The sequence below is a fragment of the Salvelinus namaycush genome, unplaced genomic scaffold (genome assembly GCF_016432855.1).
Source record: "Salvelinus namaycush isolate Seneca unplaced genomic scaffold, SaNama_1.0 Scaffold464, whole genome shotgun sequence".
NCBI classification, from domain to species: Eukaryota; Metazoa; Chordata; class Actinopteri; order Salmoniformes; family Salmonidae; genus Salvelinus; species Salvelinus namaycush.
Window position 1 is genome coordinate 108,304 of NW_024061158.1, and position 24,307 is coordinate 132,610.

Sequence of the window (24,307 nt, forward strand, 5' to 3'; positions counted from 1 at the left end):
GACCCTGGGTCTCGACCCCACCCTGTGCAACTGGGTCCTGGACTTCCTGACGGGCCGCCCCCAGGTGGTGAGGGTAGGTAACAACATCTCCACCCCGCTGATCCTCAACACTGGGGCCCCACAACGGTGCGTTCTCAGCCCTCTCCTGTACTCCCTGTTCACCCACTACTGCGTGGCCATGCACGCCTCCAACTCAACTTATTGTAAATAAGAATTTGTTCTGAACTGACTTGCCTAGTTAAATAAAGGCTAAGTAAAATACATAAAATAAAAACAGACACATCTCAATTTCTGAAAAGAAACCACTACTAAAGGACACCAATAACTGTTGAGAGTGGCCTGTTGCGAGTGGCCTGTTGAGAGTGGCCAGAGAATGGCAAGTAGATGGAAAAGTGGTCTGTTGTGTTAGCAACAATGCAGTTAACATAACCAAAGCCATGAACATTTTAAAATGGACCCATCATCCATGTCTTCCCCACTCAATCAACCTGATTGTAAGAGATGCTCTGAAGGCGATGAAGCCTACTGTGGACAAAGTGAAAGCAGCTGTGGAATACTTCCACAGGAGCACAGTAGGTGCTGAAAACCGAAAGTCTACACAACACCAGATGGGGATGCCTGAGCTAAGGCCTAAACAAGACTGCACTACAAGGTGGAATTCAACATTTTATATGTTGAAGCGGTTTCTTGAGTCAAAGAATGCCATCATCTCTACCCTGGCCATTGTCAATGCACCTGTTGATGCTCTGACCCAAGAGGAATGGGAGGTGGTGGAGGAGGTGTGCAGAGTCCTGGAACCCTTTGAGCAGGTCACCGTGGAGATCAGTGGAGAGAGGTACAGTAAGCAGTTATTACTACATCATTATATAATCCAGTATTATATATGTATATGAGCAGTAGATGAGAATGTAGTATCAGTAGACAAAACATGAACCTGAACTAATAAGTTACTGTTCTCTCTTTTCAGCTATGTGACAGCCTCAATAATGATACTCCTGTGTAAAGGTCTGCAGCGAATCACAGCCAGCTGCCAGAGAGAAGCAAATGTAACCACAGGACATGTGACATAGTTGATGGACACCCTATGTTCATCAATGGACAGAAAGTTCCACATATTGGAATATAATTTATTCGCACGTTGTTTATTTACATTAAAATGGTATACTTCAAATGCAAATGTTTAATAGCATCCTTTTTCATAACAAACCAATGCATTTTTAAATACATTGTGGTTAAGGTAGAGTATAATTTCATTTAATAATTTAATTAGAATTGTTTAAACACCAATCATAGTCAAACTATCGCAAACTGTTTGACTTGAAAAAATACAAAACATTTTTTTAAAGAGCCGATTAGGAGCCAACAGAGCGAGCTCACTGAAAAGAGCCGGAATGTCCATCACTACAAGATCCGCCAACCCAATTCCAAAGAAGATAAGAATACTATAGAAGAAGTTTCAGTGGAAGGTATTCAAGCCGCTTCACGGATTAGTTTACATAAACATCACCATTACTTCCAAACCAAATGGTATAAAGATTTAAGATGATCTTACTCGGAAGTATTTAGTGAATTGCTCAATATGCGCATCAAGCGCAGCCTTGACTATCTTTAGAACGCAGCAGGTATTCTCGCGATAACAGCACAGATCTTGTTCTAGGAAAGGAGGGAGTTCGAAGTTATGCTAGCTAGCTGTTGTTAGTTTCTATAACTGCCTAACTAGTCAACTTTTTAAACGTCAAGTTCCAGGGTAAGATCTGATCAAGCTGTATAATAAATTCTATAACGTGTCCATATTATTTAATAGTCGGATTATTTGCCGACGTCTATCCGATCAACATGTGTCGACAATTTGTCGATTGAGCTTGCTAGCTAACGTTAGCTAACTAGGGGATTCGAAACGTCTAGGTAACCAACGTTAACTATCTTTGGGAAGTTGTTGTGATCACATTATTTCTGTTCATCAACACTACTGTCAACTACGACGTGTGAATCGTCCATTTTTAAAATGACCGAGTAATCCGTAGTTATTAGGCAACCCTGGTAGCAGGTTAGCATGGCTAGTTGGTTACTAGTTCACGTTAGTAACTCTGGTCCATGGCGTTACATGCGGCTTGACACTTCATCCCTTCATTGACCCTTCATCTTTCCAATTGTGCAATGTTAGTGACTTTGCTAAAGTACTGACCAACTTTTCTTTGTATGCTCATTTCAAACATCATGTCGCGACTTTCGGACACTTTTTATTTAACCCCAGACTAGCTTTGCTCCAGGCGCATGCGTCGGATCAGCAGTACGAGTTGTGCATGCGAATGGACTAGCTTATAGGTCGATTTTTATTTCTTTAACCTTTATTTAACTAAACCATAACCCGGACGACGCTGGGCCAATTGTGCGCTGCCCTATGGGACTCTCAGTCACGGCCGGGTTGTGATACAGCCTGGAATTGAACCAGGGTCTGTAGTGATGCCTCTAGCACTGAGATGCAGTGCCTTGGACTGCTGCGCCACTTTGGAGCTAGCTAACATGCATCTTCTTGCCCACCAGAGATAGGGGCCCCAAAAAGCTCGTTGACCATGGACATAGCCTCCTATGTCACATAGGAATATGAAGCGACTGAAAATATTGCCAGCTAGTTACCCTCTATGTTCTAGTGCAGCAAGCTTGAAAATAAACACTTCACCATGGACATCGTAGCTCCTGTAAATGTTGGTCTCTCTCTCTCTTTCTCTCTCTCTCTCTGTCTCTCTCTCTCTCTCTGTCTCTGTCTCTCTGTCTCGCTCTCTCATAGAAGCTACAGCAACCTTGTAAACAGTTGACCACCATGGATATTGAGGATGACACGACGGTGTTCACCACTCTTAAGTCGTTTAAGAGTTTCATCTCTCTCCCGGACACGTCTCGGAACCAGGGAGAACCAGCCCCGGTGCAGAGCCACGTCCTACAGAACCAGTACCTGCAGAGATTACAGGTGGGTGGAGTAGGACAGACACACACAGAGCCACGTCCTATAGAACCAGTACCTGCAGAGATTACAGGTGGGTGGAGTAGGACAGACACACACAGAGCCACGTCCTACAGAACCAGTACCTGCAGAGATTACAGGTGGGTGGAGTAGTACAGACACACACAGAGCCACGTCCTATAGAACCAGTACCTGCAGAGATTACAGGTGGGTGGAGTAGTACAGACACACACAGAGCCACATCCTACAGAACCAGTACCTGCAGAGATTACAGGTGGGTGGAGTAGTACAGACACACACAGAGCCATGTCCTACAGAACCAGTACCTGCAGAGATTACAGGTGGGTGGAGTAGGACAGACACACACAGAGCCACGTCCTATAGAACCAGTACCTGCAGAGATTACAGGTGGGTGGAGTAGGACAGACACGTAAGGAGAGACACAGAGAGACGCCCACACCTGCCCCGGTGCAGCGCCACGTCCTACACCAACAGTATTTAGAGGACAGAGGTGGTGGGACTGAGACACACATTGTATTGTTGTGAATTACCAGAGACTGCAGAGAGAAGGTACAGTCTGAAACCTGTGTATGTAAGCCACAGAAAGTGACCGTGTGTCTCTGTGTGTGTAGTTGCTGGAGGCAGCAGAGAAGGTTCAGTCTAAGACCCAGCTGATCCAGATGGACCAGGAGAAGAGACAGATGGAGATCAGTCACAAGAGAGCACGCATCGAACTGGAGAAGAACGCTACGCTGAGCGCTAGGGACTTTGAGGTATGTAACACACCCCCACCTGGAGGTAACACACCCCCACCTGGAGGTAACACACCCCCACCTGGAGGTAACCCCCCCCCCCCCCTGGAGGTAGTGGTTCTGTAGAAGGTAGAGGCCCACGGGGGTGGTAGAGGCCCACGGGGGTGGTAGAGGCCCACGGGGGTGGTAGAGGCCCACGGGGGTGGTAGAGGCCCACGGGGTTGGTAGAGGCCCACGGGGTTGGTAGAGGCCCACGGGGTTGGTAGAGGCCCACGGGGATGGTAGAGGCCCACGGGGATGGTAGAGGCCCACGGGGATGGTAGAGGCCCACGGGGTTGGTAGAGGCCCACGGGGTTGGTAGAGGCCCACGGGGTTGGTAGAGGCCCACGGGGATGTAGTGGTTCTGTAGAAGGCAGATAATAGGTCATGAATATACTGAACACAGGATATCAGGAGAGCTGTAATAACAGTAATAAAGGACCATCTCTGAATGTGTTTAAAGGTTACAAGCTACACTGAGGCAGCATAGAGAATGTAACAATAACAACTAATGACTAAGAACACAGCTCACGTTGTGCCCTGCACACCATCCCACCAGTCCTGCACACCATCCCACCAGTCCTGCACACCATCCCACCAGTCCTGCACACCATCCCACCAGTCCTGCACACCATCCCACCAGTCCTGCACACCATCCCACCAGTCCTGCACACCAGTCCTGCACACCATCCCACCAGTCCTGCACACCAGTCCTGCTCACCATCCCACCAGTCCTGCTCACCATCCCACCAGTCCTGCTCACCATCCCACCAGTCCTGCACACCAGTCCTGCACACCATCCCACCAGTCATGCACACCATCCCACCAGTCCTGCTCACCAGCCCACCAGTCCTGCTCACCAGCCCACCAGTCCTGCTCACCAGCCCACCAGTCCTGCACACCATCCCCACCAGTCCTGCACACCATCCCCACCAGCCCTGCACACCATCCCCACCAGCCCTGCACACCATCCCCACCAGTCCTGCACACCATCCCCACCAGTCCTGCACACCATCCCCACCAGTCCTGCACACCATCCCCACCAGTCCTGCACACCATCCCCACCAGTCCTGCACACCATCCCCACCAGTCCTGCACACCATCCCCACCAGTCCTGCACACCATCCCCACCAGTCCTGCACACCATCCCACCAGTCCTGCACACCATCCCACCAGTCCTGCTCACCATCCCACCAGTCCTGCACACCAGTCCTGCACACCAGTCCTGCACACCAGTCCTGCACACCAGTCCTGCACACCAGTCCACCAGTCCTGCACACCATCCCACCAGTCCTGCACACCATCCCACCAGTCCTGCACACCATCCCACCAGTCCTGCACACCATCCCACCAGTCCTGCTCACCATCCCACCAGTCCTGCACACCATCCCACCAGTCCTGCACACCATCCCACCAGTCCTGCACACCATCCCACCAGTCCTGCACACCATCCCACCAGTCCTGCTCACCATCCCACCAGTCCTGCACACCAGTCCTGCACACCATCCCACCAGTCATGCACACCATCCCACCAGTCATGCACACCATCCCACCAGTCCTGCTCACCATCCCACCAGTCCTGCCCACCATCCCACCAGTCCTGCACACCATCCCACCAGTCCTACACACCATCCCACCAGTCCTGCACACCATCCCACCAGTCCTGCACACCATCCCACCAGTCCTGCACACCAGTCCTGCACACCATCCCACCAGTCCTGCACACCATCCCACCAGTCCTGCACACCATCCCACCAGTCCTGCACACCATCCCACCAGTCCTGCACACCAGTCCTGCACACCAGTCCTGCACACCAGTCCTGCACACCAGTCCTGCACACCAGTCCTGCACACCAGTCCACCAGTCCTGCACACCATCCCACCAGTCATGCACACCATCCCACCAGTCCTGCTCACCATCCCACCAGTCATGCACACCATCCCACCAGTCCTGCACACCAGTCCTGCACACCAGTCCTGCACACCAGTCCTGCACACCAGTCCTGCACACCAGTCCTGCACACCATCCCACCAGTCCTGCACACCATCCCACCAGTCCTGCACACCATCCCACCAGTCCTGCTCACCATCCCACCAGTCCTGCTCACCAGTCCTGCTCACCAGTCCTGCTCACCAGTCCTGCTCACCAGTCCTGCACACCAGTCCTGCACACCAGTCCTGCACACCAGTCCTGCACACCAGTCCTGCACACCAGTCCTGCACACCAGTCCTGCACACCAGTCCACCAGTCCTGCACACCAGTCCACCAGTCCTGCACACCATCCCACCAGTCCTGCTCACCATCCCACCAGTCCTGCTCACCATCCCACCAGTCATGCACACCAGTCCTGCACACCAGTCCTGCACACCAGTCCACCAGTCCTGCACACCATCCCACCAGTCCTGCACACCATCCCACCAGTCCTGCTCACCAGTCCTGCTCACCAGTCCTGCACACCAGTCCTGCACACCATCCCACCAGTCCTGCTCACCATCCCACCAGTCCTGCACACCAGTCCTGCACACCAGTCCTGCACACCAGTCCACCAGTCCTGCACACCATCCCACCAGTCCTGCACACCATCCCATCAGTCCAGAGATATGAGGGAGTCCTGGTGTTGTGAAGGATGGAGAGGAGCTGCGGTCTCTGTGACTGCTGGAAGGAGACTGAGGGTGAGGCAGGAGTTGGGGATCTGGGACCCAGTATGACGGCTTGTGATTGGCTGACCTCACACAGTGTGAAAAGGCCCCTGGCAACCATGACCCCTAGCAACCAATGGGTTTGGCTAGGGCCAGTTGATGCCTACTGCAGGTGTTAGACAGTAACGGAGTATCTGAGAGGGCTGTGAGGATGAGATGGTGTGCTGAGAGCCACAGGCAGGGAATTCATACCAGTTTGTTTGATCTTTGTTTCCTGGTCTGTTCCATATTCTGTGTTCCATATTCTGTGTTCCGTATTCTGTGTTCTAAATTTCGTGTTCTGACTTCTATGGCACACGTTCTAATTGTTCCAGCGTGAGGTGGACCGTAACCAGGACCTGCTGGGACGAATCAGACGCCTGGAAGAGAGGGAGGCGGAGTCTAGCCAGAGCCTATCGGAAAAGGCAGAGGCAAACCGTGCTCTCCGTCGGACCCTGGATTCTCTCAACAGAAGGGTGGAGGAGAGGGACGAATTGCTCAACACCTCTAACCAGGTACACCTGTAACAGAGTTCAGATTATAACATCACTCCTCTAACCAGGTACACCTGTAACAGAGTTCAGATTATACCATAACATCACACCTCTAACCAGGTACACCTGTAACAGAGTTCAGATTATAACATCACTCCTCTAACCAGGTACACCTGTAACAGAGTTCAGATTATACCGTATCATCACTCCTCTAACCAGGTACACCTGTAACAGAGTTCAGATTATACCATAACATCACTCCTCTAACCAGGTACACCTGTAACAGAGTTCAGATTATAACATCACTCCTCTAACCAGGTACACCTGTAACAGAGTTCAGATTATACCATAACATCACTCCTCTAACCAGGTACACCTGTAACAGAGTTCAGATTATACCATAACATCACTCCTCTAACCAGGTACACCTGTAACAGAGTTCAGATTATACCATAACATCACTCCTCTAACCAGGTACACCTGTAACAGAGTTCAGATTATACCGTAACATCACTCCTCTAACCAGGTACACCTGTAACAGAGTTCAGATTATACCATAACATCACTCCTCTAACCAGGTACACCTGTAACAGAGTTCAGATTATACCGTATCATCACTCCTCTAACCAGGTACACCTGTAACAGAGTTCAGATTATAACATCACTCCTCTAACCAGGTACACCTGTAACAGAGTTCAGATTATAACATCACTCCTCTAACCAGGTACACCTGTAACAGAGTTCAGATTATACCATAACATCACTCCTCTAACCAGGTACACCTGTAACAGAGTTCAGATTATACCGTAACATCACTCCTCTAACCAGGTACACCTGTAACAGAGTTCAGATTATACCGTATCATCACTCCTCTAACCAGGTACACCTGTAACAGAGTTCAGATTATACCATCACTCCTCTAACCAGGTACACCTGTAACAGAGTTCAGATTATACCATCACTCCTCTAACCAGGTACACCTGTAACAGAGTTCAGATTATAACATCACTCCTCTAACCAGGTACACCTGTAACAGAGTTCAGATTATACCATAACATCACACCTCTAACCAGGTACACCTGTAACAGAGTTCAGATTATAACATCACTCCTCTAACCAGGTACACCTGTAACAGAGTTCAGATTATACCATAACATCACTCCTCTAACCAGGTACACCTGTAACAGAGTTCAAATTATACCATAACATCACTCCTCTAACCAGGTACACCTGTAACAGAGTTCAGATTATACCATAACATCACTCCTCTAACCAGGTACACCTGTAACAGAGTTCAGATTATACCATAACATCACTCCTCTAACCAGGTACACCTGTAACAGAGTTCAGATTATACCGTATCATCACTCCTCTAACCAGGTACACCTGTAACAGAGTTCAGATTATACCATAACATCACACCTCTAACCAGGTACACCTGTAACAGAGTTCAGATTATACCATACCATCACTCCTCTAACCAGGTACACCTGTAACAGAGTTCAGATTATACCGTATCATCACTCCTCTAACCAGGTACACCTGTACCAGAGTTCAGATTATACCATAACATCACACCTCTAACCAGGTACACCTGTAACAGAGTTCAGATTATACCATAACATCACTCCTCTAACCAGGTACACCTGTAACAGAGTTCAGATTATAACATCACTCCTCTAACCAGGTACACCTGTAACAGAGTTCAGATTATACCATAACATCACTCCTCTAACCAGGTACACCTGTAACAGAGTTCAGATTATACCATAACATCACACCTCTAACCAGGTACACCTGTAACAGAGTTCAGATTATACCATACCATCACTCCTCTAACCAGGTACACCTGTAACAGAGTTCAGATTATACCGTATCATCACTCCTCTAACCAGGTACACCTGTAACAGAGTTCAGATTATACCATCACTCCTCTAACCAGGTACACCTGTAACAGAGTTCAGATTATACCATAACATCACACCTCTAACCAGGTACACCTGTAACAGAGTTCAGATTATACCGTAACATCACTCCTCTAACCAGGTACACCTGTAACAGAGTTCAGATTATACCATCACTCCTCTAACCAGGTACACCTGTAACAGAGTTCAGATTATACCGTATCATCACTCCTCTAACCAGGTACACCTGTAACAGAGTTCAGATTATACCATCACTCCTCTAACCAGGTACACCTGTAACAGAGTTCAGATTATACCATAACATCACTCCTCTAACCAGGTACACCTGTAACAGAGTTCAGATTATACCATAACATCACTCCTCTAACCAGGTACACCTGTAACAGAGTTCAGATTATACCATAACATCACTCCTCTAACCAGGTACACCTGTAACAGAGTTCAGATTATACCATAACATCACTCCTCTAACCAGGTACACCTGTAACAGAGTTCAGATTATACCATCACTCCTCTAACCAGGTACACCTGTAACAGAGTTCAGATTATACCATCACTCCTCTAACCAGGTACACCTGTAACAGAGTTCAGATTATAACATCACTCCTCTAACCAGGTACACCTGTAACAGAGTTCAGATTATAACATCACTCCTCTAACCAGGTACACCTGTAACAGAGTTCAGATTATAACATCACTCCTCTAACCAGGTACACCTGTAACAGAGTTCAGATTATACCATAACATCACACCTCTAACCAGGTACACCTGTAACAGAGTTCAGATTATACCATAACATCACTCCTCTAACCAGGTACACCTGTAACAGAGTTCAGATTATAACATCACTCCTCTAACCAGGTACAATATGTGCCATGTAAAAACACTAACGTTTGAGTTCCTTGCTCAGAACATGAGAACATATGAAAGCTGGTGGTTCAGTATTCCCAGTTAAGATGTTTTAGGTTGTAGTTATTATAGGAATTATGACGTGTCGGCTATTTCTCTCTCTACCATTTGTATTTCATATACCTTTGACTATTGGATGTTCTTATAGGCACTTTAGTATTGCCAGGCTAATCTCAGGAGTTGATAGGCTTGAAGTCATAAACAGCTCTGTGCTAAGAGCTGCTGGAAAACGCAGTAAAGTTTGAATGAATGCTTACGAGCCTGATGCTGCCTACCACCGCTCAGTCAGACTGCTCTATCAAATATCAAATCATAGACTTAATTATAATATAATAAACACCGAAATACGAGCCTTTGGTCATTAATATGGTCAAATCCGTAAACTATAATTTCGAAAACAAAATGTTTATTCTTTTAGTGAAATACGGAACTAATTCTGGCAAATTAGTTCAACGAGCCAGACGGCCCAAACTGTTGCATACAATGAGCGCAAGAGAAGTGACACAATTTACCTAGTTAATATTGCCTGCTAACATTAATTGCTTTTAACTAAATATGCAGTTTAAAAATATATACTTCTGTGTATTGATTTTAAGAAAGGCATTGATGTTCATGGTTAGGTACATTCTTGCAACGATTGTGCTTTTTTTTGCGAATGGGCTTTTGTTAAATCATCCCCCGTTTGGCGAGGTAGGCTGTGATTCGATGATAAATTAAAAGGCACCGCATCGATTATATGCAACGCAGGACAAGCTAGATAAACTAGTAATATCATCAACCATGTGTAGTTAACTAGTGATTATGTGAAGATTGATTGTTTTTTATAAGATAAGTTTAATGCTAGCTTGCAACTTACCGTGGCTCCTTGCTGCACTCGCGTAACAGGTGGTCAGCCTGCCACACAGTTTCCTCATGGAATGCAATGTAATCGGCCTTAATCGGCGTCCAAAAATTCCCGATTACCGATTTGTTATGAAATCTTGAAACCGGCCCTAATTAACCGATCGACCTCTAGTCTCCACTCACATCGTCAAATTGCTACTTTTCTGTGGAGCAACTCATTATTTGTCCAAAATATTTATATATTAAATATTTTAAATCCCAGCCCGCATCCCCGCAGGAGGCAGCGGTAGTGCCACACACAGCTGATGGCTACAGAATATGTTATTTGTCCCTGTAGACGGTATGTGTTATTTGTCCCTGTAGACGGTGAGTGTTATTTGTCCCTGTAGACGGTATGTGTTATTTGTCCCTGTAGACGGTATGTGTTATTTGTCCCTGTAGACGGTGAGTGTTATTTGTACCTGTAGACGGTGAGTGTTATTTGTCCCTGTAGACGGTGAGTGGTTTAAAGGATGAGATCCGTGACCTGAAGCAGCAGGTCCAGACTCGGGACAACACCATCTCTAACCAGACACTGGAGAACCAGGGACTACAGGAACAAGTGGAGCTACAACACAGGTAACACACACTCCTTCCTGGATATCCTTTCTTCTGATTGGTATTTCCTGGTTTCCCTGCCCTCTGATTGGTCCTGCCTGCATTCCCCCCCCCCCCCCCCTGACTGGTCCTCTTTACAGGAAGTACCAGGAAGTGTCTCAGCGGTGCCAGGCCCTCCAGTCAGCATCGTCCACCTGCTCCGACCACGAACTCAAGATTAAGGTGAGGCTTATATTATTGTTGTTCAAAGTTGGACTAAACTGAATGATGTCTAGATTAAGATTGGTATTAATACAGTTCAGATTGGGACTAGGTTTAGAAAACTAGGAGGTTAGGATTAGGGTTGACTGATGTATGAAGATTGAGACTTATTGTACCCGAATTCAAATTAGGACTGGGGTTGAGATTGGGACTAGAGTTGGAGCTAGGTTAGGATTAGGACTGGGGTTGAGATTGGGACTAGTTGTGGAGCTAGGATTAGGATTAGGACTGGGGTTGAGATTGGGACTAGTTGTGGAGCTAGGATTAGGATTAGGACTGGGGTTGAGATTGGGACTACAGTTGGGGAGCTAGGTTAGGATTAGGACTGGGGTTGAGATTTGGACTAGTTGGGGAGCTAGGACTGGGTTTGAGATTGGGACTAGAGTTGGGGAGCTAGGTTAGGATTAGGACTGGGTTTGAGATTGGGACTACAGTTGAAGCTAGGTTAGGATTAGGACTGGGGTTGTGATTGGGACTAGAGTTGGAGCTAGGTTAGGATTAGGACTGGGGTTGAGATTGGGACTACAGTTGAAGCTAGGTTAGGATTAGGACTGGGGTTGTGATTGGGACTACAGTTGAAGCTAGGTTAGGATTAGGACTGGGGTTGAGATTTGGACTAGTTGGGGAGCTAGGATAGGATTAGGACTGGGGTTGAGATTTGGACTAGTTGGGGAGCTAGGATAGGATTAGGACTGGGGTTGAGATTGGGACTAGAGTTGGGGAGCTAGGTTAGGATTAGGACTGGGGTTGAGATTGGGACTAGAGTTGGGGAGCTAGGTTAGGATTAGGACTGGGGTTGAGATTGGGACTAGAGTTGGGGAGCTAGGTTAGGATTAGGACTGGGGTTGAGATTGGGACTACAGTTGGGGAGCTAGGTTAGGAAAAGGACTGAAGTATCAATCTGTCTATTCTGTGGTGCTTTATTTCCCTGAAGAGGTTTTGAGCTGTTGAACAGAGCAAATGCAGGCCATTTTATTTTTACTTCTGTTTATTTTGGCATCCATGTGTCTTCTCTCCAAAGTGTCATTTGGGAAGTAAAGTGGTAATTTTTTAAAAGCAGCCAGTGAGATACCTCTGTCCTCTGTAGGCTTTATAAACTCTCAATGTAATCACTATTTATTACTGGGTTTAACCTCTGTCCTCTGTAGGCTTTATAAACTCTCAATGTAATCACTATTTATTACTGGGTTTAACCTCTGTCCTCTGTAGGCTTTATAAACTCTCAATGTAATCACTATTTATTACTGGGTTTAACCTCTGTCCTCTGTAGGCTTTATAAACTCAATGTAATCACTATTTATTACTGGGTTTAACCTCTGTCCTCTGTAGGCTTTATAAACTCTCAATGTAATCACTATTTATTACTGGGTTTAACCTCTGTCCTCTGTAGGCTTTATAAACTCTCAATGTAATCACTATTTATTACTGGGTTTAACCTCTGTCCTCTGTAGGCTTTATAAACTCTCAATGTAATCACTATTTATTACTGGGTTTAACCTCTGTCCTCTGTAGGCTTTATGAACTCTTAATGTAATCACCATTTATTACTGGGTTTAACCTCTGTCCTCTGTAGGCTTTATAAACTCTTAATGTAATCACTATTTATTACTGGGTTTAACCTCTGTCCTTTGTAGGCTTTATAAACTCTCAATGTAATCACTATTTATTACTGGGTTTAACCTCTGTCCTTTGTAGGCTTTATAAACTCTCAATGTAATCACCATGTATTTATTACTGGGTTTAAATGACCTGCCTTCAAATGAAGAGATGCTATTAACTCTTCAGTCTAACACAAAAACTCAAACTCCACATGATGTTCACCTTTCAGATGGTCATTAAGTCCCTCTTTCATGAGCCTGAGAATACAACTCAAAGGTGTGTGTGTCTCCTCTCTTCCCCCCCAGGAGTTGGAGAGGAAGTTGGCTCTGCAGGAACAGGATGTTGTCATAGTGAAGAACATGAGGTCAGAGGTCGCTAGGGTCCCGGATATGGACAAGGAGCTCCGACAGCTACGAGAGGAGAACGTTTACCTCAGGTAACACTACTAGAACACATGGAGCAGGACAGGTAAGAGAGGAGAACGTTTACCTCAGGTAACACTACTAGAACACATGGAGCAGGACAGGTAAGAGAGGAGAATGTTTACCTCAGGTAACACTACTAGAACACGTGGAGCAGGACAGGTAAGAGAGGAGAATGTTTACCTCAGGTAACACTACTAGAACACATGGAGCAGGACAGGTGAGAGAGGAGAATGTTTACCTCAGGTAACACTACTAGAACACATGGAGCAGGACAGGTAAGAGAGGAGAATGTTTACCTCAGGTAACACTACTAGAACACATGGAGCAAGACAGGTAAGAGAGGAGAATGTTTACCTCAGGTAATACTACTAGAACACATGGAGCAGGACAGGTAAGAGAGGAGAATGTTTACCTCAGGTAACACTACTAGAACACGTGGAGCAGGACAGGTAAGAGAGGAGGATGTTTACCTCAGGTAACACTACTAGAACACGTGGAGCAGGACAGGTAAGAGAGGAGAATGTTTACCTCAGGTAACACTACTAGAACACATGGAGCAGGACAGGTAAGAGAGGAGAATGTTTACCTCAGGTAACACTACTAGAACACGTGGAGCAGGACAGGTAAGAGAGGAGAATGTTTACCTCAGGTAACACTACTAGAACACGTGGAGCAGGACAGGTAAGAGAGGAGAATGTTTACCTCAGGTAATACTACTAGAACACATGGAGCAGGACAGGTAAGAGAGGAGAATGTTTACCTCAGGTAACACTACTAGAACACGTGGAGCAGGACAGGTAAGAGAGGAGGATGTTTACCTCAGGTAACACTACTAGAACACGTGGAGCAGGACAGGTAAGAGAGGAGAATGTTTACCTCAGGTAACACTACTAGAACACATGGAGCAGGACAGGTAAGAGAGGAGAATGTTTACCTCAGGTAACACTACTAGAACACGTGGAGCAGGACAGGTAAGAGAGGAGAATGTTTACCTCAGGTAACACTACTAGAACACGTGGAGCAGGACAGGTAAGAGAGGAGAATGTTTACCTCAGGTAACACTACTAGAACACGTGGAGCAGGACAGGTAAGAGAGGAGGATGTTTACCTCAGGTAACACTACTAGAACACGTGGAGCAGGACAGGTAAGAGAGGAGAATGTTTACCTCAGGTAACACTACTAGAACACATGGAGCAGGACAGGTAAGAGAGGAGAATGTTTACCTCAGGTAACACTACTAGAACACGTGGAGCAGGACAGGTAAGAGAGGAGAATGTTTACCTCAGGTAATACTACTAGAACACATGGAGCAGGACAGGTAAGAGAGGAGAATGTTTACCTCAGGTAACACTACTAGAACACGTGGAGCAGGACAGGTAAGAGAGGAGAATGTTTACCTCAGGTAACACTACTAGAACACGTGGAGCAGGACAGGTAAGAGAGGAGAATGTTTACCTCAGGTAACACTACTAGAACACGTGGAGCAGGACAGGTAAGAGAGGAGAATGTTTACCTCAGGTAACACTACTAGAACACATGGAGCAGGACAGGTAAGAGAGGAGAATGTTTACCTCAGGTAACACTACTAGAACACGTGGAGCAGGACAGGTAAGAGAGGAGAATGTTTACCTCAGGTAACACTACTAGAACACATGGAGCAGGACAGGTAAGAGAGGAGAATGTTTACCTCAGGTAACACTACTAGAACACATGGAGCAGGACAGGTAAGAGAGGAGAATGTTTACCTCAGGTAACACTAGTAGAACACATGGAGCAGGACAGGTAAGAGAGGAGAATGTTTACCTCAGGTAACACTACTAGAACACATGGAGCAGGACAGGTAAGAGAGGAGAATGTTTACCTCAGGTAACACTACTAGAACACATGGAGCAGGACAGGTAAGAGAGGAGAATGTTTACCTCAGGTAATACTACTAGAACACATGGAGCAGGACAGGTAAGAGAGGAGAATGTTTACCTCAGGTAACACTACTAGAACACGTGGAGCAGGACAGGTAAGAGAGGAGAATGTTTACCTCAGGTAACACTACTAGAACACATGGAGCAGGACAGGTAAGAGAGGAGAATGTTTACCTCAGGTAACACTACTAGAACACATGGAGCAGGACAGGTAAGAGAGGAGAATGTTTACCTCAGGTAACACTACTAGAACACATGGAGCAGGACAGGTAAGAGAGGAGAATGTTTACCTCAGGTAACACTACTAGAACACATGGAGCAGGACAGGTAAGAGAGGAGAATGTTTACCTCAGGTAACACTACTAGAACACATGGAGCAGGACAGGTAAGAGAGGAGAATGTTTACCTCAGGTAACACTACTAGAACACATGGAGCAGGACAGGTGAGAGGTTATTTGTAGGTTGTAAAAGAAGACAACTATCAATGTCTCTCTCTCTCTCATCTCTCACTGTCTCCCCTCATTCTGTGTCCCAGGGAGACGAGGGAGAACGTGATCCTGCTGAAGGAGGAAACGGAGGGATTGAGACGTAAGGTAGAACGAATGGAGAAGATGAAAGAGGAGATGGTGAACGTGGAGCTGGAGAAGGAGGTGTGTGACCTGTTAGTGTGTTTTTAAACGTGAAACAGAGCTGGAAGAAAAACATTTGCATTATACTGTCTGTTCTAATTAATGGTGGTTCTGATACACAACTGAAAAGGAAACTTAATTTTTTATTTTTTTAACTTGGCGAACAATTAACAAATCTCAGGGTTTGAAACAATCTGCTTAATAGTTGAGTTTGTAAATGTGAAACCTTGAATCCCTGGTGTGTAATCTTGTTCCTCTCCTCCTCCTCCAGAAACTGTCTCAGAAACTGCAGGCCTGGGAGAACCTGGGGCAGTCTACTGGACTCAACATACGGTCAGCTGGCATGTCTCTGTCTGCAGTATAACATGTCACCACTGGGTGGAGCTCTGGAGTCATGAAAAATACTGGTGCCTCATTCTCTGTGAAGAGAGAGTGACGTTTTATGATTTGTTTACTTTATGCCTGCTGTGTGTGTGTGTGTGTTCTGTGCTGAAAGCCCATAATGACAGAATGATTGCATGTTTCCATATGAGCAGGGAAGCACATTAGACACATTACAAACACTGCACTGCATCTAACACACACACACACACACACACACACACACACACACACACTATATTTGTCTCTCATGACTTCCCCAGCGTTTGATGTACACTGAGGGGCCAGATTATTAGGTACATCACCTTGTTCACCAAAATAGATGGCTCCTACAGACAGTGAGTCATGCTATAGAAAGCAGGCAGACAGGCATCGAGGCAGACAGGCATCGAGGCAGACAGGCATCGAGGCAGACAGGCATCGAGGCAGACAGTTACTGTTCTATTGAAGGGATGGGAGAACGAGGGACCTGAGAGACTGAGCGTGGTATGGTCGTCACTGCCTGGTGCACCAGATCCAGTGTCTCAGAAACATGGCTGTACCTAATAAACTGTGTACATTTAATGTTAAATGGTGCACGTTTTCTCGTTCTCTCTCCCACACGATTCTCTCACATGGCATTACTCCCCCCCACACGATTCTCTCACATGGCATTACTCCCCCCCACACGATACTCTCACATGGCATTACCCCCCCCCCCCCCCCCCCCCCCTCCAACACGATACTCTCACATGGCATTACCCCCCCCCCCCTCTCCCACACGATACTCTCACATGGCATTACCCCCCCCCCCCTCTCCCACACGATACTCTCACATGGCATTACTCCCCCCCCCCCCTCACGATACTCTCACATGGCATTACCCCCCCCCTCTCCCACACGATACTCTCACATGGCATTACCCCTCTCCCACACGATACTCTCACATGGCATTACTCCCCCCCCCACACGATACTCTCACATGGCATTACCCCCCTCCCACACAATACTCTCACATGGCATTACTCCCCCCCCACACGATACTCTCACATGGCATTACCCCCCCCCCTCTCCCACACGATACTCTCACATGGCATTACTCCCCCCCACACGATACTCTCACATGGCATTACCCCCCCCTCTCCCACACGATTCTCTCACATGGCATTCCCCCCCCCCACTCACCTTGACATTGTGCTTGATGTTCTTAGGCCTGTGTGCGGCTGCTCGTTTCCTGCGTTTCAGCACTCGGTGGTCCCGTTCTGTGAGCTTGTGTGGCCTACCACTTCGCTGCTGAGCCGTTGTTGCTCCTAGACGTTTCCACTTCACAATAGCAGCACTTACAGTTGACCCGGGGCAGCTCTAGCAGGGCTAAAATATGACAAACTGACTTGTTGGAACGGTGGCTTCCTATGACGGTGCCACGTTGAAAGTCCTTGAGCTCTTCAGTTAGCCCATTCTACTTCCGATGTGTGTCTATGGAGATTGCATGGCTGTGTGCTCGACTTTATACACCTGTCAGCTACGGGTGTGACTGAAATAGCCGAATCCACTAATTTGAAGGGGTGTCCACATACTTTTGTATATGTATGTATATATACAATACCAGTCAAAGGTTTGGACACACCTACTCATTACTATGTTCTACATTGTAGAATAATAGTGAAGACATCAAAACTATGAAATCACACATATGGAATCATGTAGTAACCAAAAAAGTGTTAAAATATATTTTAGGTTCTTCAAAGTAGCCACCATTTGCCTTAATAACAGCTTTGCACACTCTTGGCGTTCTCTCAACCAGCTTCATGAGTAATGCTTTTTCAACAGTCTTGTAGGAGATCCCACATATGCTGAGCACTTGTTGGCTGCTTTTCCTTCACAATACGGTACAACTCATCCCAAACCATCTCAATTGGGTTGAGGTCGGGTGATTGTGGAGGCCAGGTCATCTGATGCAGCACTCCATCACTCTCCTTCTTGGTCAAATAGCCCTTATACAGCCTGGAGGTGTGTTTGGGGGTCATTGTCCTGTTTGAAAACCAAATGATAATCCCACTAAGCGCAAACCAGATGGGAAGGCGTATCGCTGCAGAATGCTGTGGTAGCCATGCTGGTTAAGTGTGCTTTGAGTTCTAAATAAATCACATTTGTCACCAGCAAAGCACCGTCACACCTCCTCCTCCATGCTTCACGGTGGGAACCACACATACAGAGATCATCCATTCACCTACTCTGCGTCTCACAAAGACACGGCGGTTGGAACCAAAAATGGCACATTTGGACTCATCAGACCAAAAGGACAGATTTCCACCAGTCTAATGTCCATTGCCCGTGCTTCATGGTCCAAGCAAGTCTCTTCTTATTGGTGTCCTTTAGTAGTGGTTTCTTTGCAGCAATTCGACCATGAAGGCCTGATTCACACAGTCTCCTCTGAACAGTTGATGTTGAGATGTGTCTATTACTTGAACTCTGTGAAGCATTTATTTGGGCTGCAATTTCTGAGGCTGGTTACTAATGAACTTATCCTCTACAGCAGAGGCAACTCTGGGTTTTCCATTCCTGTGGTGGTCCTCATGAAAGTCAGTTTCATCATAGCGCTTAATGGTTTTAGTGACTGCACTTGAAGAAACCTTCAAAGTTCTTGACATTTTCCGTATCGTCTTAAAGTAATGATGGACTGTTTGTCTTTGCTTATTTGGGGTGGCAGGTAGCCACCTAGTGGTTAGAGCGTTTTACTTGTAACCGAAAGGTTGCAAGATCAAATCCCCGAGCTGACAAGGTAAAAATCTGTCTTTCTGCCCCTGAACAAGGCAGTTAACCCACTGTTCCTAGGTAGGCCGTCATTGTAAATAAGAATTTGTTCTTAACTGACTTGCCTAGTTAAATAAAGGTTAAATAAATAAATAATGATAAGTAATGATGGTCTGTCGTTTCTCTTTGCTTATTTGAGCTGTTCTTGCCATAATATGGACTTGGTCTTTTACCAAATAGGGCTATCTTCTGTATACCACCCCTACCTTGTCATAACACAACTGATTGGCTCAAACGCATTAAGAAGGAAAGAAATTCCACAAATTAACTTTTAACAAGGCACCTGTTAATTGAAATGCATTCCAGGTGACTACCTCATGAAGCTGGTTGAGAGACTGTTAATTGAAATGCATTCCAGGTGACTACCTCATGAAGCTGGTTGAGAGAATGCCAAGAGTGTGCAAAGCTGTCATCAAGGCAAAGGGTGGCTACTTTGAAGAATCTCAAATATAAAATGTATTTTAATTTTTTTTGGGTTACTACATGATTCCATGTGTTATTTCATAGTTTTGATGTCTTCACTATTATTCTACAATGTAGAAAATAGTCAAAATAAAGAAAAACTCTTGAATGATTAGGTGTGTCCAAACTGTTCACTGGTACTGTGTGTGTATACATACATATGTGACATTTATCTAAACTAGATTTACATTTTTCTGTGACTAGTTGTCTCTGTCCATCTTCTCGCTTTCTCTCTGTGGTTGTTACTCTGTCTTCTGTCTCTATTTTATGTTTTCACATTTTGGAAGATGCTGTAGACCAGTGATTCCCAACCGGTGTGTCTTGAGGAGCTCCCGGGGGTGTCTTGAGGAGCTCCCGGGGGTGTCTTGAGGAGCTCCCGGGGGTGTCTTGAGGAGCTCCCGGGGGTGTCTTGAGGAGCTCCCGGGGGTGTCTTGAGGAGCTCTCGGGTGTGTCTCGACGAGCTCTCGGCTGTGTCTCGACGAGCTCTCGGCTGTGTCTCGACGAGCTCTCGGCTGTGTCTCGACGAGCTCTCGGCTGTGTCTCGACGAGCTCTCGGCTGTGTCTCGACGAGCTCTCGGCTGTGTCTCGACGAGCTCTCGGCTGTGTCTCGACGAGCTCTCGGGTGTGTCTCGACGAGCTCTCGGGTGTGTCTCGACGAGCTCTCGGGTGTGTCTCGACGAGCTCTCGGGGGTGTCTCGACGAGCTCTCGGGGGTGTCTCGACGAGCTCTCGGGGGTGTCTCGACGAGCTCTCGGGGGGTGTGCCACAAAACATTTCCTAATCTTGATACATTGTTTTAACAACATGACCTCCTTAATGTGACCTCTGGGATGTTGACTTGGGAGCACCAGTCAGATAATACATTGAATGTCACGTGGTTCCATCTGTCTGGTTGATTCATCAGATAATACATTGAATGTCACGTGGTTCCATCTGTCTGGTTGATTCATCAGATAATACATTGAATGTCACGTGGTTCCATCTGTCTGGTTGATTCATCAGATAATACATTGAATGTCACATGGTTCATCTGTCTGGTTGATTCATCAGATAATACATTGAATGTCACGTGGTTCATTTGTCTGGTTGATTCATCAGATAATACATTGAATGTCACATGGTTCCGTCTGTCTGGTTGATTCAAGTCCAGTGTTCTCAAGCTGTTACATTAGTATCATCTGAGGAGTTGGTGCATCACAATCACACGTCATTTGTATTGTTTTACTTCGGTCTGTGAACCATTAGAACATTCTGATTTAAGCTCAGCCATTTATTTCTTAATATACTGTATGTCTCTGGGCGTAGCTGGACCACAGCCTCTGCCATAGAAACAAACTTGGCTTTGTGTCCACGGTTATTATCTGAGATATATTCGGGGGGGTTTCTAGCCCAGATTTGCGGGATGCTCTTAAAGGGGTATACACGAATTAACCATCATGAATTAGGTTAATAAACCCTATTTAAGGTTTGTCACAGAAAATAGTTTTTTTCCCTTCAGTTTGGATCAGATGAGATGGAGGTCATTACCAGTAAATATACTGAACAGAAATATAAACACGACATGCAAATCATTTAATTGATTTTTACTGAGTTACAGTTCATATGAGGAAATCAGTCAATGTAAATAAATTCATTAGGCCCTAATCTATGGATTTCACACGACCTGTTGGTCACAGATGCCTCACAATGGGAATCAGGATCTCGATAGGGTATTTTCGTACATTCAAATCGCCATTGGAAAAATGCAATTGTTTTCATTGTCCTTAGCTTTATGCCTGCCTATACTATAACCCCACCGCCAGCAGGGGGCGCTCTGTTCACAACGTTGACATCAGCAAACCGCTCGTCCACACAGGTCATGCGTACGGTCTGCGGTTATGAGGCAGGTTGGATGTACTGCCAAATTCTCTAAAATGATGTTGGAGGTGGTTTATGGTAGAGAAATGAACATTTACTTATCTGGCAACAGCTCTAGTGGAGATTCCTGTAGTCAACATGCTAATTGCACGCTCCCTCAACTTGAGTCGTCTGTGGCATTGTGTTTGACACGACTGCACATTTTAGTGGCCGTTTATTTGTCCCCAGCACAAGGTGCATCTGTGTAATGATCATGCTGTTTTAATCAGCTTCTTGACATGCCACACCTGTCAGGTGGATGGATTATTATACCGTTTGATAGAAATCAGCTTTGTTTTTGTGCGTATGGAACATTTCCTGTGATCTTCTAGTTCATGAAACATGGGAGGAATGCTTTACATGTTGTGTTTCTCTATATCTCTGTTCAGCGTAACGTTAATAACCTGTCACGGTGGATAGAAGGTCAGTAACCACTGCTCTGGACTGTATCATATGAGGAGAAGGGAAGCTGGTGGAACTCATTTAATAGTTAGTCTTTAAGGACTGGAAAGAATAGAAGCTTCCGGAGAGTTTAGATTCAGCAACCATCCTAAATGGCACCCGATTCCCTCTGGGCTCTGGTCTATAGTAGTGTACTATATAGGGAATAGGGCTCTGGTCTATAGTAGTGTACTATATAGGGAATAGGGCTCTGGTCTATAGTAGTGTACTATATAGGGAATAGGGCTCTGGTCTATAGTAGTGTACTATATAGGGAATAGGGCTCTGGTCTATAGTAGTGTACTATATAGGGAATAGGGCTCTGGTCTATAGTAGTGTACTATATAGGGCTCTGGTCTATAGTGTACTATATAGGGCTCTGGTCTATAGTAGTGTACTATATAGGGCTCTGGTCTACAGTAGTGTTCTATATAGGGCCCTGGTCTATAGTAGTGTTCTATATAGGGCCCTGGTCTATAGTAGTGTTCTATATAGGGCCCTGGTCTATAGTAGTGTTCTATATAGGGCCCTGGTCTATAGTAGTGTTCTATATAGGGCCCTGGTCTATAGTAGTGTTCTATATAGGGCCCTGGTCTATAGTAGTGTTCTATATAGGGCTCTGGTCTATAGTAATGTACTATATAGGGCTCTGGTCTACAGTAGTGTACTATATAGGGCTCTGGTCTATAGTAGTGTACTATATAGGGCTCTGGTCTACAGTAGTGTACTATATAGGGAATAGGGCTCTGGTCTATACTAGTGTACTATATAGGGCTCTGGTCTATAGTAGTGCACTATATCGGGAATAGGGCTCTGGTCTATAGTAGTGTACTATATAGGGAATAGGGCTCTGGTCTATAGTAGTGTACTATATAGGGAATAGGGCTCTGGTCTATAGTAGTGTACTATATAGGGAATAGGGCCCTGGTCTATAGTAGTGTACTATGTAGGGAATAGGGCTCTGGTCTACAGTAGTGTACTATGTAGGGAATAGGGCTCTGGTCTACAGTAGTGTACTATATAGGGCTCTGGTCTATAGTAGTGTACTATATAGGGCTCTGGTCTATAGTAGTGTACTATATAGGGCTCTGGTCTATACTAGTGTACTATGTAGGGAATAGGGCTCTGGTCTATAGTAGTGTACTATGTAGGGAATAGGGCTCTGGTCTATACTAGTGTACTATATAGGGCTCTGGTCTATAGTAGTGTACTATATAGGGCTCTGGTCTATAGTAGTGTACTATATAGGGCTCTGGTCTATAGTAGTGTACTATATAGGGCTCTGGTCTATAGTAGTGTACTATATAGGGCTCTGGTCTATAGTAGTGTACTATATAGGGCTCTGGTCTATAGTAGTGTACTATATAGGGCTCTGGTCTATAGTAGTGTACTATATAGGGCTCTGGTCTATAGTAGTGTACTATATAGGGCTCTGGTCTATAGTAGTGTACTATATAGGGCTCTGGTCTATAGTAGTGTACTATATAGGGCTCTGGTCTATAGTAGTGTACTATATAGGGCTCTGGTCTATAGTAGTGTACTATATAGGGCTCTGGTCTATAGTAGTGTACTATATAGGGCTCTGGTCTATAGTAGTGTTCTATATAGGGCCCTGGTCTATAGTAGTGTTCTATATAGGGCCCTGGTCTATAGTAGTGTTCTATATAGGGCCCTGGTCTATAGTAGTGTTCTATATAGGGCCCTGGTCTATAGTAGTGTTCTATATAGGGCCCTGGTCTATAGTAGTGTTCTATATAGGGCCCTGGTCTATAGTAGTGTTCTATATAGGGCACTGGTCTATAGTAGTGTACTATATAGGGCTCTGGTCTATAGTAGTGTACTATATAGGGCTCTGGTCTATAGTAGTGTACTATATAGGGCTCTGGTCTATAGTAGTGTACTATATAGGGCTCTGGTCTATAGTAGTGTACTATATAGGGCTCTGGTCTATAGTAGTGTACTATATAGGGCTCTGGTCTATAGTAGTGTACTATATAGGGCTCTGGTCTATAGTAGTGTACTATATAGGGAATAGGGCCCTGGTCTATAGTAGTGTACTATATAGGGAATAGGGCTCTGGTCTATAGTAGTGTACTATATAGGGAATAGGGTGCTGCTTGGGATACCGACAGTGTTGGTTAATTGAGCTACTGTAGCGTCTAGGTCCATCAGTTAAGCTTTAGGACTGGAGACAAGCACTTTGACAAGCTTTGTGATCTCTAGAACCTACCCATCTGTCTGTTCCCTCACACTAATTAGTCCTCATCTTTTCTCTATTGCTCTCTTCTCTCTGTCCTCCTC

At 45.8% G+C, this 24,307-nt stretch overlaps 1 protein-coding gene across 1 annotated transcript in view; it reads left to right on the plus strand.

The window, feature by feature from the left end:
• Positions 1-1,655: 1,655 nt before the first annotated feature.
• The window catches only part of mad1l1 (mitotic arrest deficient 1 like 1), a gene marked incomplete at its 3' end in the record, with an annotated part of 49,599 nt that continues 26,947 nt past the window's right edge, over positions 1,656-24,307 (plus strand). Inside the window, exons 1-9 of the mRNA XM_038986374.1 lie at positions 1,656-1,747; positions 2,789-2,968; positions 3,595-3,735; positions 6,768-6,947; positions 11,097-11,221; positions 11,341-11,422; positions 13,366-13,496; positions 15,941-16,055; positions 16,306-16,367. Of these exons, the coding sequence (XP_038842302.1) occupies positions 2,822-2,968; positions 3,595-3,735; positions 6,768-6,947; positions 11,097-11,221; positions 11,341-11,422; positions 13,366-13,496; positions 15,941-16,055; positions 16,306-16,367 (983 nt within the window). The remainder of the gene's footprint in view (positions 1,748-2,788; positions 2,969-3,594; positions 3,736-6,767; positions 6,948-11,096; positions 11,222-11,340; positions 11,423-13,365; positions 13,497-15,940; positions 16,056-16,305; positions 16,368-24,307) is intronic.